This window comes from Urocitellus parryii, chromosome 3 (genome assembly GCF_045843805.1).
Source record: "Urocitellus parryii isolate mUroPar1 chromosome 3, mUroPar1.hap1, whole genome shotgun sequence".
In the NCBI taxonomy this organism is placed as follows: Eukaryota; Metazoa; Chordata; class Mammalia; order Rodentia; family Sciuridae; genus Urocitellus; species Urocitellus parryii.
Genome location: NC_135533.1, coordinates 213,345,370 through 213,362,678, shown reverse-complemented (window position 1 = coordinate 213,362,678; position 17,309 = coordinate 213,345,370). Strand labels below are relative to the sequence as shown.

The 17,309-nt window shown below is 32.1% G+C and overlaps 1 protein-coding gene across 1 annotated transcript in view; it reads right to left on the bottom strand.

The window, feature by feature from the left end:
* The window catches only part of LOC144253915 (A-kinase anchor protein 9-like), a 109,315-nt gene that overhangs the window by 47,264 nt on the left and 44,742 nt on the right, over window positions 1–17,309 (bottom strand). Inside the window, exons 11-16 of the mRNA XM_077796564.1 lie at window positions 8,233–8,332; window positions 6,998–7,090; window positions 5,885–6,241; window positions 3,826–4,050; window positions 2,633–2,773; window positions 2,058–2,161 (exon numbers count right to left, since the gene is read on the bottom strand). Coding sequence (XP_077652690.1) covers window positions 2,058–2,161; window positions 2,633–2,773; window positions 3,826–4,050; window positions 5,885–6,241; window positions 6,998–7,090; window positions 8,233–8,332 — 1,020 coding nt within the window. The remainder of the gene's footprint in view (window positions 1–2,057; window positions 2,162–2,632; window positions 2,774–3,825; window positions 4,051–5,884; window positions 6,242–6,997; window positions 7,091–8,232; window positions 8,333–17,309) is intronic.

Genomic DNA, 17,309 nt, shown 5'->3' with positions numbered 1-17,309 from the left:
AGGAGACATAAAACTTGAGTTTCAAGAAGTGTGGTAATACCAATATCTACATAATTGCCTTGGTTATACTGTTCATGTTTACATACATATAAGGTTTATCTTTTTATGTGTCAGACAACAATATTTTAATATATAATTAAGAATCCAACTAGAAAAAAGTGGTAGTATTTGTATAATTTCTTGGTGATAAACTAGATGTTTAAATTACAAGAACTGGCAAAGACCTGCTTTTAAAAAGGCTTTCAGTGAAACTACTCAGTCAACACCACAGGAAATATCATAGGCTGTTATTATACCTGCTCCAAAGACAAAAATATCTCTAGTTACACACATTGCACTCAGCCAGTAGGAAAAAAACATATTTTCAACTAAGTAGAAATAATAGCTTGTCTTTTTAGAGATAAGAAATACATTAATCAGCCTTCAAAATATCTTAGCACTATGAACATGTTAATGCCTATATTTCTAGACTTTTTTCCTCCTCTGCTTCACTCAAAAATATATACATTTTAAAAACAAAAACTGATCATACTGGACAATGTGTTTTGTAAGCTTTCTTTTTAGCTTAACATGAACATTTTACCATGTGAAAAAATGTGCTTCCATAAATGGTGATTCAAAAGATTATATGGTTAATTTTATGAATAACTAAACAACTCACTCAACAGTTTAATTCAACAGGGATACTATGGTTATAATCTTTATTTTTAATACATGTAAGATACAATAAGAAACTTCATAGTAAGGTCCCCTGGCCTAAGAGACTTCTTTCTCAACCTCACATGTTGTTTGACACATTACCAACAATCTGGTTGAAAGGGTATCTGTTTCACAGGCACATGACAGACCTATTTTAAGATCAGGTAATAAATGGAGAAGTTTTCCTTTAGTATTTGTCAAGTGAAAGAGAGTTCTATTTTTGTATCTAGATCAAATTCTCTGCTTACATAATCAAGAATGTTTAAACATAAAACCCCAAATAATTTAGTTAGCGGGAAGTAAGGGTTTTAATTCCTTAACTTTTATTTATAGTTTTGTTCAAGTCCTAAATCCCAGGAGTTGGATAATGTGATTAAAACTGATATAATGGTAAAAAGAAATAAAGATGAGCAAGACGTTTATTTTATATTGGCATGGTAACTCTAATTTTCATACACTGTCTTTCTTGTTTGAGTTCCATACTGACTATGTTCCTACTGATGATCCAATGGGGAAGCCAAAATCTTAGGGGCCAAATTCCTCCATGCAAGCTGAGGAAGGAGGTTAGGAAGACACAAAAGGATTGACAGTCATAGAAATTGGAAAAGGAGGAAATTAAGTTAGTAGATATTAGTTCTAATTAAAATTTAAAAAATTATTTCCATTTGAACAAAATAAATTTTAGATACTGTGCTTAATATTAATGTGGGATAATTATAGTATAGTTTTGTACATTTTAATATTAACATCTACAAAATGAATGTAAGGAACGTTTTGTTAACATTGGGTCATTAATTTATTACTTTATAAAACTAGGATATGTATTAAAAGTTCTCACCTGTTATGCCATGAAAGCATGAAAGAAACTAAATGTTGAATATTTACATATGTAGTAATTTTTTTTCTCAACATAAACAAACCAGAGAATAGCTTACACTGAATCCAGGCCCATACACTGAAGGAGGAAAAAAGGAATAAAGCTCACAGGTAGAACTGCTTTTTTGTTTTTTAGGTTACAAAACAGCATTAAGAAGAATAAAATTAATCAAGAAAGGTTTGATGTCAAAACAATTCTAAACATTTAAAGTCAAGTTTATGATCAAAAGCCAATTAAAATTTTTATTACATAAAAAGATTTAAAAATTTGTAATTTAATGTCTAAAATTTGATAATCTTTTATATATTACACATATATGGACATGTTTCATACACAGAAATATATGACACGTTTCATACACAAGATAGTATTTTTAAGAAAATACACATGTACAAGATAAAAATAAGGATGAATAAAGTTTATTACATTTGAACAACCATTTTAATTGACTTTGCACTGAAAAAATACACATTTTGTATACCTTTCACTGGACAGACTATCAGGAGGTACATCTTCAGGTCTTCTGTCCATTTCCTTTTCTTTCAACGTCTGTTCCTCAATTTCCCTTTGGTTTTCATTTTCATTCTGTTTAAGTTTGTGCAACGGCAGAGAGGACAAGACAGAAAGAAAACCTATCATCTTAGAAACAGCATATCATTCTTCTATACTGGTATGACGTGAAACAGAAAGTGCTTGAAATAATATTTAACTACAATTTATCAAGAGATCAGCATTATCAAAAAAAGGATAAAACATTCAAGTGTAGAGATGAAAAATGTTTGAATGGCTTCAAACTAATACACTCTATATAGTGTGACAATAAGGGTTGTCAGGTTGCTCCTTGGTAGAACAACAGTTTCTCCTACAGCAATGCCAGATTCAAATTATCTTGAACAGAAAGCAAGGCATTTTGACTCCACCTACCTTACATCTAAGTGATCACCAATATGTTAAGCTTAGTAACTATAAAAATACGTCTCCCACCAACAATAAAGACAAACAAATCCTACTGCATTGTTGATCTACTGTTCCTAAATGCACCAAAGTCAATACTACCTGTGTTTGCGTACTGCTGCTGCGCAGCTCACAACACAGCTTCTCTCTTCCAGCTAAAGACAGCTGCTTTAGTGCTTCCAACTCCTCTAAAAGCACCCTTTCTCTTTCTGAAACCAGGTTTTCGTTATTTAATGAGGATCTCTAAATAAGAAAAAAGGTCATGGAAGAATATTGATTGTGATAGAGGTAAAAAGCAGAAACATCAAGCAGATTTCTTTTAACCCCTTGGGACCAAGAGACCTTGGTTCTACCTTATGATTCATATTTCATTATTAGGGATTAAAAGCACATATGAAGTTCAATGCAAAATTTGCAACTTTAGAAAAAAAGTTATTTAAACTTAAATATTCAGGAATTTATATAGTTCAAGTAATATTTTCTCTGTCAATTTTTGCATTGAAATTTTAGAAGAATAAATTCACAAAATGCAATGAAGAAAAGCAAAACTGATTTTTCAAATGATATAGTTTATTCTCAAATATCAATTTTCCTATTATTTTATATTTAAAAAATACATGTTGTTTTAGTTTTCAAAATTAAATTCAATAAATTTGTTTTAATAAGAACTTTCATGTAAATATTTCTTGCTTTTCTGCAATAATTTTGTGAGTATATTTTATATAGCAGTTGACAAGAATATAGCTCCCAAATACCATGAAATATTTAAATTTAGAAAAGAATGTTATATAAATTTGAATTTCTCTAATCAACAAGAGATGTGTCCTTGGAGAGAGTTCTAGAAACAGATTACTTCAGAAGATTTCCATTCATGATTAAAAAGATGGATTAAAGATAGATAAAGATAAACCTTGGAGATGGTAATTGGTAGACTCACAGAACTATAAATGAGCATGGAAAAAGTGAATGACAGCAACTGTATACTCAAGTACCTCAGTATAATATTTCTAAAATTCTCAAAGTGCTTTAGCTATGTATGGTCAATAGAATTTTTAAATTTATATTGTAGTCACATTTCCAGTGCCTGAAAGGCAGTTAAATAAAATGATAATGCACATTATACCAGTTGAGTTAGGTGTGCCTAACAAGGTCTAAAGTTGATCCCAGGAACTTCCTGATGTTAAGTATTTGTAATTTATTTGTAGCTAGGAAAAATAATTTTGACTTAAAAAAAAAGCCACATAAAAAATACCATTATTTCAATTGAGGAGAAAAGAGACTCTAAAGTTCCATACCTGGGCTAACTGTCTATTAAGTCTCTTAATCTCTTCTTGTAGCTGCTCCTGTTCCTCCCGCTGTCGCTCCATGTGTCTCATGTGTGCCTGCCTCAACAGTTCTGTGGCCTGTTGATGTTCTTCATACTGTCGTACAAGTTCTTGCCTCGTATCTTCCAACTGTTCTTCGTTTGACATCATTTGTCTAGAAGCATCCATGCTTGATGCCAACATCTTACCATGAATCTTGGATAGGAAAAAACACAAGCAAAAAACTCAATCATAACATATTTTGTGGCAATTAGTCAGCATTGATATTTTAACTGAATATGAAAACAATTCTATTAACAACATAAAGCATCTGAGTTTTAGTTTTATTATTAAACAAAAGCATAAATCACTTTTTTAAAAAATTATTTTTTAGTTGTAGATGAACATAATACCTTTATTCATTTATTTTTGTGGTGCTGAGGATCGAACCTAGTGCCTCACCCATGCAAGGCAAGCGCTCTACCACTGAGCCACAATCCCAGCCCATAAATCACTTTTTTTAAAAAAGTATTTTTCTTACTTATAATTCCAAAACAACATGAAGTTAATTTATTACCACCATATATGTTATTTTCCAAAAGAAAACAGCTACTTACCAGATAGTTTAGCTAAAATCTAATTCTAACAGAGAAAAACAAAATACTCAAGATTCTTTATCCACCCCTTCCAACCCCCACCCCGTCCACTTTTTTTTCCGCCCATACTAGAGATTGATCCCAGGGCCTCTCACACATGCTGGGCAAGTGCTCTACTACCAAGCTATATCTCCAGCCCATTCTCTTAATGAAGTTATAACTCCTTTATATTTCTTGATATTTTATAATGGGGAAATAATATAAACAACAACAATATATATATATATATATATATATATATATATATATAAAGTTTATAGGGCCAGGGTTGTGCCTCAGTGGTAGAGCACTTGCCTAGCATGCATGAGGCACTGGGTTCAATCCCGGGAACCACGTAAAAATAAACACATAAAATAAAGGTATTATGTCCATATACAACTAGAAAAATATTTTTAAAAATTAAGTTCACAAAATATAAGGAATTTTGCCTATTTAATTTTTATTCATTGGTCATCACAGTATTATAGAAAACTGCTTATTCAGAGAAAAATTATAATAAATTTTATTTGGAAATAAATGCTTTACATTTATGAGTTTCTCACACTCATGACAAGTCAATAGGTTCTATGAATACTTCAATCCCTTAAGATACTAATTAAAATCATTCTGCCTTGAACAGCTTCAGCTAAATTAGTTTTCATAAACATTTCACAAGTTTTGCATTACATAAAAAGCTGACAGTTTTATTTGAATACTACTCTGAACAAGATATATCGATTGTGAAAAATAAATTTGAAATTCAGATAATTTTAAAAGAAGTAGAATTTATTGTTTTCTTTTTTAAAAAATAATATTTATTTATTTATTTTTTAGTTTTTGGCAGACACAACATCTTTGTTTGTATGTGGTGCTGAGGATCGAACCCGGGCTGCATGCATGCCAGGCGAGCGTGCTACCGCTTGAGCCACATCCCCAGCCCCGAATTTATTGTTTTCTGATAAAGGCTGCAATTAGTTGGGGTAACAGATCCTCAACTAACAAGAAAAAAGAATTAGTATATAGATAATAAGATACTTTGAATTGTCTTCTTGAATTTGTAGCAATTTCCTTTTATTTTCTTACATTTAATTGAGCAAATCTTTTGGCCACAGGTATTACCTAGTTATAATTAATCTTCAATTAATTTAAATAAAATTAACACAGGTATAATTTACAATGAGAACTTAACATGTACTATGTCCATAAGACAACCAAGAATACTATGACCTGACTTATTTTATACTTCACACCAATATTGTTTCACTTAATCAAATACCTTATAATTAATAAAACACATTAAAGTCAAGACTGGACTTCATACTTTCATTCTCTATTAATAAGCATTATTGCTACTGTTTTAAACTGAAGATATTTTTATAAGTTTTTCTTTTTTATATTCAAAGAAGCATACTTACAGATTCGCTAACTATAAATGTTTTGTCTTTGGAGAACATTTCTTCTGAAATAGTTAGTTGGTGGACCTCTGATTCTACTATATCATCAAGATGATCACTGTTTGGTAACAGAACTTCTCCATCTTTTCCTAACTCTTTACTAAGTGGCTTAAATTCTTCTTTAAATTTCATGTCCAATGCATCAGAGGTCTGAAGATCAATTTGATCCTGAGATAATTTCATTTCGTTAAAATAATGTTTTTCATTTTGCTGACAGAAAGTAAGTGCTTGTTTGGATGACATAGTATTTTCTTTTCCCTTTGATAGTCTAGATAGTTCAGTTTGTTGAGCAAATGCAACGCTCATTGACACAATGACCTAAAGAAATCAATCAAACAAACAAAAAAGGATTAGATTTATAAATACCAGCTGGATTTAAAAAGTGGGTCATTACTCAAAAGTATATGAATTAGAAAAAAGCCTGGCCTCATAGTTTTAAAAACAAAAATAAATCCTCTGATAAAGTGATACAGAGATAGGCTATTTTTCAATAAATTTAACATCAAAGTGTTTTACTGCCTGCCTTTTAAAATAAAACAAGCAAAACTTTTCTAACTATAACATCAATAAATGCTCAGTACAAAAATAAAAAAAAACTAAAAGTCTTTATATTTCTTCCTTCCAAGAAAATTCACTTGGCCATGAGTGATAATGTTCCGTAACAATCTTCCATCAGTATCTGTAGTTATTATCTAACATTACAATAATTTATCAGGGCAATACAATCACTTTTTCTCTTCATAACTTTTCCCTCATTTTTAGAATGCCAAACTCCTTCACAAGGTAACTATTTACAATGTAACACAAATATAAAAACTTGTAGCATTCTGAAAAACTGTAATTACTATTCTATATCAAGAAAAAAATGTTCTTCTCAATGAAAAGCACCGCAAAACATTCTATGAAGCAGCAATTATAGTTGATGCTGTTACACAACTGTTTGATGAACTATATATGAAACTTACAAATAAAAACAAAGTACATACCATCAATAAAATCTATGCTTTTTTGATAGTTCAAAGATAAAGAAAATCTATAAACCAAGAAAATCTTCCAGATAAACTATAAACTTACCTTAGCTATTTCTTCTTCTAATCTTTCTTGGTATTGTTTTTCCAACAATTTAACCATATTTGTTTCTTGTTTCATTCCACATTCATTAGAAAACTAAATTAAAGGGTGAAATATGATAATTTACACTGATTTTATACCATTAATTTTAAGGATGTACTCAATATTCCAAAAATATCACTATTTTTGGACACTTTCAAATAAAAATAAATTTCAGTTATCTTTTAACTAAAAATATTAATCTAATAATCCTACGAAATAATTACACTTATTATAAACTTAAAGATGCAAAGAGAGAAATTTATTTACATATCTGTAATTATTAGCATAAATTCTAGGGTGGGTTAAGGATACTTAAATATAATTAATAAGACATATGTATAAATGTATATTTATTTTAAGTAAAATGTTAACAAGTGGCTATGTTTGATAATGAAATTATGAGCAAATTTTCTTCTTGGTATTTATTAAAAGAACACAATTTTCCACATACAAACTATTTTTATCAATTAAAAAAATAAATCTTTTAGAAATGTAGATGTACTGTCAACATGAAAGTATTTGTTTATTTACCAATTATTTGAATTTCATCCAACAGACATTTAATAAGGGATGAGTGTGGCTCATATCTCTTCTTAATATCCAGAATGAGAAAGGGCAATAGGCAGTGATTTTAATTTTTACTAGAATTTAGAATTATTGAGTGAAGATGAAGATGCAGTTGGGGGTTTGAAAAAAGTTTTGAATAATACAATGTTGAGGAGAGGCAGAGAGTGGTTCAGTGGCAAGCACGGTAAAAAAAGCGTTTTTCTATCATTACTTCTGTTGGAAGACAGCCTGATCCACTATTCCAGCCCTAGCACCTTGGATTTTAGGGAATCCTATACACCATTCTGAAGATACCCTCTGCTTCCATAAGGGGAAGAAAAGACTATGTTGGCCATGGTACTGAAGCTGATTTGTTACACAGTTCATAAAGAAATGTTACAAAGAAAAAATTTAAACTGTAACAAGGGAGGAAAATTCCCAAATTTAACTTTCTCTGTGTTTTTCCTATGCTATGAAAATATTTCTATAGACATTCTGGATCTTTTATATAAGGTATTATCCTCATGCTTTATGCTTAATCTTAGCCAAATATTTACCACATAATTACAAAACTGAAGACATAAAATTGATAGTAAGAAAAAGTATCAGTGTACATAACTGTTTAAAAATGAAGATTAAAAATAACATACCTCTATTGAATGATCAATATTCTTTTTTAGACAACTTCCAGGATGTACTACTGATTTCTGTACATCAGATTCTTTAATTACCACTGAATCAACAGAGAAGCTAAATATAAATGAAAAAGTATAAAAAAATTAGTGTTGTGTGTTTTATCCAAAGTTTCTACCATGCATAACGTGTACTGAGGCAGTGGAGAGACAAAAATGATAGTTCCTCCAGGGTTACAAGTATTGTAACTTAAAACATTTTTGACCAAGTTTTCCATTTAAAAGTAACAATGAATATTATGTCATTTAATGAATTTCAGAATAAATGTATGATAAAAAATTTATTATGTAAAAAACATTTTTAATAAGTCTTTTAAAAATAACATCTTAGATATGCTTATATAGCAACAGTGTACATAATATAACATACTATATATACTGATACTACACACTACTTATATACCCCTAAGATATATGATACATATTATTCATATTACATGGATATCTAAATTACACAGACACAAAACATATAATAATATAGAATAGATTATATTGGATTAAATATATTAAAAGAGCCAGGTACAGTGGTGCGTGCTTGCAACTCCAGAAATTTGGGAGGTTGAGGCAGGATGATCAAAAATTCAGGACGAACCTTAGCAATTTAGTGAGACTCTCTTTCAAAATAAAAAAAAAAAGGGTTGGAAATGCAGGAAGATGGCTGAATAAAGTATTTGCTTCCCTGATCTGTGAAGTGAACCAAGAAAAGCAGAAAGGCCACTTTTCAACAAGATGGGTGAATGGTTCAGAACTAGGAAGGACTTAACTGGATACTCAAAACAGATCATGGACTCAAGAGATCTTGTATAATAAAATAAGGGGGAAAGATCCCCAACTCCACAGCTGTAAAATAGCTGGAAGTACAAACCAGAATAATCCCTATGTGAATGTAGTAAAGCAATAAAGGAACTAAAGGAACCCCCATTCCTAGGAAAACGGAGGTGTTTTGCGGTATGGAGAGCTTAAGAGCTCAGAGATACTGCTCAAAAAACAAAAAACAAATAAACAAACAAAAAATCCTGTGCACAGATGCTGCACAGCATCTGTGTACAGGAGGGAAGCCACCAGCTTTCTTGGCGCCATGCATGGAGGATAGCAGAAAGAACCATTGTGAAGCAGTGGCTGGGGGGCCTGCAGCTAGGTGAGTCAATTATTGGCAGACCAAAGTCTGGCCCCAAAAATGTGCAAGGCAAACCCATGCTGTGTGATAAAGAGTGTTCCAAAGTGACCAGGAGAAAATCAGGCAAGGAGGGACATTTACACAGGAGAATACTGATCAAGGAAACCCACCTGGCTTTCCCCTCCCCATCCAATCAGCTGCTTGCAGTACTGGCTGGAAGAGAAGTGCCTGACTGTGAATTTGAAAGGACAGGCAAAGGAGAGATCAAGTTTGGAGACCAAATGATGATCAGGATTCATGGGGTCTGCAGGCAAAGTAGTGGGCTAAGAACAGATTCCTACATCACATGTGTAGAACCTAAAGGAGGTTCCCGAGGTGCGGTCTTCCAATGTGGACAGACAACTGCTGAGCCTTGGAGGTGTGATGACTTAAAATCTTCAGACCAATAGGCACGCAGTGTAGAGATTGGAACGTACCTAAGCCTACACCTTGGCTCTAGTAGTTCCACTTCCAGGACTAACCCTCTCACTTTAGCAACCCTGACTACCCTGAGGGTAGAGCTAGCATCAAACTCCAGACAACATACCTAACTGCTCAGAAGAGAAGCTGAGAAACTTTTGAACTGCAATGGAAAAAAGTGTTCAATTTTTCATCCAGATTCCTTTTTTTTCTTCTCTCACATGTCTACCATTTTTGAAACCAAGTATTTTTCATGGATCAGTTTATTGAGGACTGGGATATCTGAATACTACATTACAGTTTTGTTGTTTATTATTTTCTTTAAAAAATTTTTTTACTATATATATATATTTTTTCCCTCTCATTTATCTGTTTCCTTGGATTCTCTTTCTCACTTTTCTCTTGCTAACACCCAATCTCTATTAAGTCCTCCCTTCATTCTTCCTATAATTTTTTAACTTCTATCTTTTCTGATCCTTCCTCATAAACATCCTATATGACTTTTGTTCTCTCTTTGTCCACCAATGGAAACTGTAAAACTTTTTTGCAAACTTACTGTTTATATTGTAGACAATGATTGAACACATCATTTCAGTTTAATGGAACAAAACTGTGGATGCCTTAATAGGAGCTATTTGGTTTAAGGCTGTATATTGTTTGTATTGGGTGCAGTTATTATTTGTCTCTTCCTTAAAGGCGAGGTACTAGAAATCTTCAGGGACACTATGAATCTACAGGGTAGAAACTGTACTGCCTGAAATCCACACTGCTAGAAGGGCATACATAAAAACAACATGAGAAAACAATGGAACAAAGTGGCCCAAACAAACTAAGATGATCCAATAATTAAACCCATAAACAACACAGTAAAAGAAATGTAGAAAAGGAGTTTAGAAAGTACATATTAGACTGACCTGGTTCATAAAGAATGATAAAGGGAATAAAATCAGAGATAAATTTGAGGAGGTAAAAGATCATTGCAGAGGCAGAGATTCTCAGAAAATGACAACAACAACAACAACAACCCCAGAAATCCTCAAAATGAAACAATCAATAAACCAATTAAAAATTCAATGGAAAGTATTATCAATAGATTAGACCATTTAGAAGATAGAACCTCGGGCAATGAAGACAAAATATATAATTTTGAAAATAAAGTTGACTACACAGGGAAGATGGTAAGAAACCATGAACAGAACTTCCAAGAATGATGAAATAACAAGAAAAGACCAAATTAAGATTTATTGGGATAGGTGAAGGCATAGAGATACAAACCAAAGGAATGCCCAATTTTTCAATGAAATAATATGAATAAATTTCCAAAATCTGAAGAATGAAATGGAAAATCAAATACAAGAGGACCTCAAATGTACAAGATCACAACAGACCCACATCAAGATACATCATAAAGAAAAAGGTCAAATATAGAAAATAAGGATTGAACTTTAAAGGTATGAGAGAAAAAAATATCAGATTATATATAGAGGGAAACTAATTAGGATCTCAGGTGATTTTTCAACCCAGACCCTCAAAGCCAGGAGGTCCTGGAATAATATATACCTAGTTCTGCAAGAAGATGGATGCCAACCAAGAATTCTATATCTAACAAAATAAAACTTCAGATTTAAAGATGAAATAAAAACCTTCCATAATAAACAAAAGTTAAAAGAATTCACAACTAGAAAATCTGTGCTATAAAACATTATCAACAAAATATTCCATGAAGATGGAAAAAAAAGTCAAAATCAACAAAGGGAGGAGCCATACAAAAGGAATAATCAATCAAAGGAGAAATTAATTCAAAGTAAAAAGCAGAAATAAACTAAAATGACTGGGAACACAAATCATATCTCAAAAATAACCTTGAATGTTAATGGTCTAAACTAATAAATCCAAAAGACATAGACTGGCAGATTGGATTAAAAAAACAAAACCCCAAAATCTGTTGTCTCCAAGAGACTCACCTCATAAGCAAAGACATCCACAGAGTGAAAATGAAAGGACGGGAAAAAACATATCACTCACATGGATTGAGTAAACAAGCAGGGGTTTCTATCCCCATGTCAGATAAAGTGTACTTCAAGCCAAAAGTTAATCAGAAGGGACAAAGAAGACATTTCATACTGCTTAAGGGAATTATACATCAACAAGACATAATATGTTAAATATTTATGCCCCAAACAATGGAGCATCTACATATATCAAACAAACCTTCCCTCAATTTCAAGAATTAAATAGACCATAATACAATAATACTGAGTGCTTTAACAAACCTTTCTCACTACTGGATAGATCGTCAAACAAAAACTAAACAAAAAAAAACTATAGAACTTAATAATATAATCAATAATTTATACTTAACAGACATATAAAGAGTATTACATCCATCAACGAATACATGTTCTTCTCAGCAGCACACAGACCCTTCTCTAAAATAGACTATATATCTTATGCCACAAAGCAACAATTATGAAATAAAAAAAGAAATAATACCCTGCATTCTATCAGATCATAATGGAATGAAATTAGAAATCACTGACACAATAAAAAATAAAAACTACTCCAGCACCTACAGACTAAATAATACGCTATTGACTAACCAATGGATAGAAGAAGAAATCAGGGATGAAATTTTTAAAATACTTACCAGAGATAAATGAGAACTGATACAACTTGTCAAAATCTCTGGGACACTATTAAGCTAATTTCATTAAAAGAATGGAAAGTCAATGAGTAAATGACCTAACATAAGATCTCAAAGCCCTAGAAAAAGAAAAACAAATCAACACCAAAAGCAGTAGAAGACAGGAAATAATTAAAATCAGAGTTGAAATAAATGAAATTGAAATAAATGGAACAATTAAAAAATTAACAAAACAAAAAGTTGGCTCTTTGAAAAAAATAAATAAAATTGATAAACTCAATCGTGCTAATGAAGACAGAAAACTCAAATCACTAAAATTCATAGTCACAAAAAATATTACAACAGATACTGTTGAAATACAGTAGAGAATCAGAAGCTATTTTGAAAATTTATACTCCAATAAAAATGAAAATTTTAAAGACATCAACAAATTTCTAGAGACAAATGAGCTACCCAAATGGAATTAGGAGGACATACACAATTTAAACAGATCAATTTCAAGCAATAAAAAAGAAGAAGCCATCAAAAGCCAACCATTTAAGTAACGCCCAGGATGAAACAGATTCTTACCCAGTTCTACAAGACCTTTGACGAATTAACACCAATAAGCCTCAAACTATTTCATGAAACAGAAAAGGAGGGAACTCTTCCAAACTCATTCTATGAAGCTAGTATCACCTGATATCAAAATCAGACAAAGACACATCAAGGAAAGATAACTTCAGACCAATACCCCTAATGAACATAGGTGCAAAAATTCTGTATACAATTCTGGCAACTCGCGTATAAAAACATTAAAAATATAGTTGTTATGGTTTGGTCGTCAGGTATCCCCCAAAAGTTCACATAAGACAATGCAAGAAGATTCAGAGGAGAAATGACTAACCCAATCAGTGAATTATCCCCTGATAGGAATTAAATGAAGTGGTAGGGTATGGCTGGAGGAGATGGGAATTGGGGGGATGGCTATGGAGTATCATTTTTTATCTGGAGAGTGGAGTCTCTGTATGGAGTATATATTTTGTATCTGGAGAGTGGAGTCTCTGTCTCTCTGTTTCCTGATCACTATGTGAGCTCCTTCCCTCTGCCACACTCTTCTTCCAGATGTTCTGCCTTACCTCAAAGCCCAAGGGATGGAGCTGGCCTTCTATGGACTAAGACGTCTAAACACCATGAGCCCTCAAATAACACCATGAGCCCTTTTCCTCTCCTAAAATTGTTCTGGTCAGATCCTTTAGTAACAGAAATAAAAAAGCTGACTAAAACAATAGTGCACCATATTCAAGTGGGATTCAAGGTTGGTTCAACATACAGAAATAAATAAATGTAATTCATCACATCAATAGACTTCAAGAAGAATCATATGATCATTTCAATAGGAGCACAAAAAACATTTGACAAAATAAAGCACCCTTTCATGTTTAAAACACTAGAAAAACTAGGGATAGTAGAAACATATCTCAACACTGTAAAAGCTATACATGCTAAACCCAAGACCAAAATCATTCTAAATGGAGAAAAACTGAAGGCATTCCATCTAAGAACTGTAGTAAGACAAGAATACCCTCCTTTTACCACTTTTATTCAATATAATCCTGGAAACTAGCCAGAGCAAGTAGACAGAAGAAAGAAATTAAAGGGATACGAACAGAAAAATAACTAAAATTATTACTATTTGCCGACAATATGATTCTATATTTAGAAGACCTAAAAAATCCACCAGAAAACTTCTAGAATTAATGAATGAAATTCAGCAAAGTAGCAGGACATAAAATTAACAACCATACATCAAATACATTCCTATATATCAGTGATAAAGCCACTGAAAAAGAAATTAGGAAAACTACCCCATTCACAATAGCGTCAAAAAATAAAATAGAATATTTGGAATCAATCTAACAAAAGAGGTGAAAGACCTCTACAGTGAAAACTACAGAACACTAAAAAAAAAATTGAATACCTTAGAAGACAGAAATATCTCCCATGTTCTTGGATAGGCAGAATTAACACTGTCAAAATGGCCACACTACCAAAAGCATTATATAGATTTAATGCAATTCCTATTAAAATTCCAATGACATTCTTTGTAGAACTAGAAAAAGCAATCATGAAATTCATTTGGAAAAAAGAGACCCAGAATAGCCAAAGCAATCCTTAGCAAGAAAAGTGAAGCAAGAGGCATCATAATACCAGAACTTAAATTATACTACAGAGCCATAACAACAACAACAAAAAAAAAAACAATGGGATGACACTGGCACCAAAACAGACACATAGACCAATGATACAGAATAGAAGACACAGAGACAAAGCCATATAAATACAGTTATCTCATACTAGACAAAGGTGCCAAAAATACTCACTGGAGAAAAGATAGCCTATTCAACAAATGGTGCTGGGAAAACTGAAAATCCACATGAAGCAAAATGAAATTAAACCTCTATCTCTAATCTTGCACAAAACTCAATTCAAAGTGGATCAAGGATTTAGGCACTAGAACAGAGACCAGGCACTTAACAGAAGAAAAAGTAGGTCCAAACTCTACCATCTCAGCTTAGGAACTGACTTCCTTAACAAGACTTTTAGAGCACAAGAACTATAAGCAAGAATCAATAAAAAGATTCAAACTAAAATGGTTCTTCACATCAAACAATCAATAACATGAAGAGAGGGCCTACAGAATGGGAGAAAACCTTTACCACATACACCTCAGAGCATTAATCCCCAGGATATATAAAAAAACTCAAGAAACTTAACACCAGGGACTGGGGTTGTGGCTCAGTGGTAGAGCGCTTGCCTGGCATGTGTGAGGGACCTACGGTTTGATTCTCAGCACCATATATAAATAAATTTTAAAAATAAAGGTTCATTGACAACTAAAAAAAAATTAAAAAATAAAAACACCAGAAAAACAAACCAATCAATAAATGGGCTAAGGAACTGAACAGATACTTCACAGAAAACATACAATTGATCAACAAATATGGGAAAATATGTTCAACATCTCTAGCAATTAGAGAAATGCAAATCAAAACTACAGTGAGATTCCATCTCACTCCAGTTAGAATGGCAACTATCAAGAATACGAGCAACAGGCCTAGGGACATAGCTAAGTTGGTAGAGTGCTTGCTTCGCATGCACAAGGCCTTAGTTCAATACTCAGCACCACAAAAAAAAAAAAAGAAAGAAAGAAAGAAAGAAAGAAAAAAATATGCAACAATAAATGTTGGCAAGCATGTGGGGGTAAAGGTACACTCATACATTGCTGGTGGGACTGCAAATTGGTGCAACTACTATAGAAAGCAGCATGGAGATTCCTAAGAAAACTTGGAATGGAACCATCATTTGACCCAGTTATCCCACTCCTAGGTTTATACTCAAAGGACTTTAAATCAGCATAATACAGTGATGCAGCCACATCATGTTTATAGCAGCTAAATTCACAATAGCTGAACTACGGAACCAACCCAGGTGTCCTTCAACAGATGAATGGATAAAGAAAGTTTGATGTATATCTCCCCAATGGAGTATTACTCAGCCTTAAAGAAGAATGAAATTATGGCATTTGGTGGCAAATGGATGGACCTGGAGAATATCATGCTAAGCTAAATAAGCCAATCCCAAAGAACCAAAGGCTGAATATTTTGTCTGATATGTGGATACTAATTCACAATGGGGTAGGGGGGGATAAACATACTTTGGATTAGACAACGGGCAATGAGGGGAGGGGAAGGGTTATGAGGGAAGAAAGGACAGTAGAATGAATCAGATATTATTACCTCAGGTGCATATATGATTACATCACATATTCTACATCATGTACAACCAAAGAATGAGAAGTTATACTTCATTTATGTATGATATGTCAAAATGCATCCTACTGTCTTAGATAACTAGTTAGAAGAAAAAAAATTGCTAGAACTAAAAAAAAATTAGTTATTGAAACTACATATATAGAAATAATAGTTCATTAAATTTGATTTGTCTAACATTACCCAACTGGTATGTGGTAGATATGAACATGAGTTATTTTAAATAAAAACAGTAGTTCTGAAAAAAAAGAAGAGGCGTGAGGATGTGGCTCGGTGATTAAGAGCCCCTACATTCAATCCCTGATACCAAAAAAAAAAAAAAAAAAAAATATATATATATATATATATATATATATATATATGAGTGTGTGTGTGTGCATGTATGTATGTATATAAAGATATATCTAAGATATATTACTGAGTTAAAAAAAAAGCTTATAAATTCTCACTTGCATTAAAAACCTGTTTCAACATATGTCTATATAAATAGGAAATGTCTGAAAGAATACATATCAAAAGTAACAATGATTGCTTATATTGGAAATAAAATGTGGCAACAGTAAAGAGAAGGTTCTTAACTTACAGTTAGTTTAATTTTAACTTACAATTAGTTTAATTTTAATTTTATCTACCCACATATCTTTTGGTATGTATGTCTGAATTCTATATTGTTATATAAGCATTCAATACTTTGTAAAAATGTTTTCTTAAAATGTCTAATCTTATAACAATAAGGTAAGATTAGTATTTAGGAATCATGTGGATTTAGAATATATCAGTGACTTAAATAGACAAAGATAAGCTTAAATTCCTAGGCTGGGGTTGTGGCTCAGTGGTAAAGTACTTGACTGCTGTGTATGAGGCACTGGGTTCAATTCTTAGCACTGCATGTAAATAAATAAATAAATAAAATAACAACTAATAAAAATATTTTTTAAAAAGGCTTAAATTCCTTAATGGAAGACAAACAAAATGAAACAATACTTCCTCTAAATTTATATAC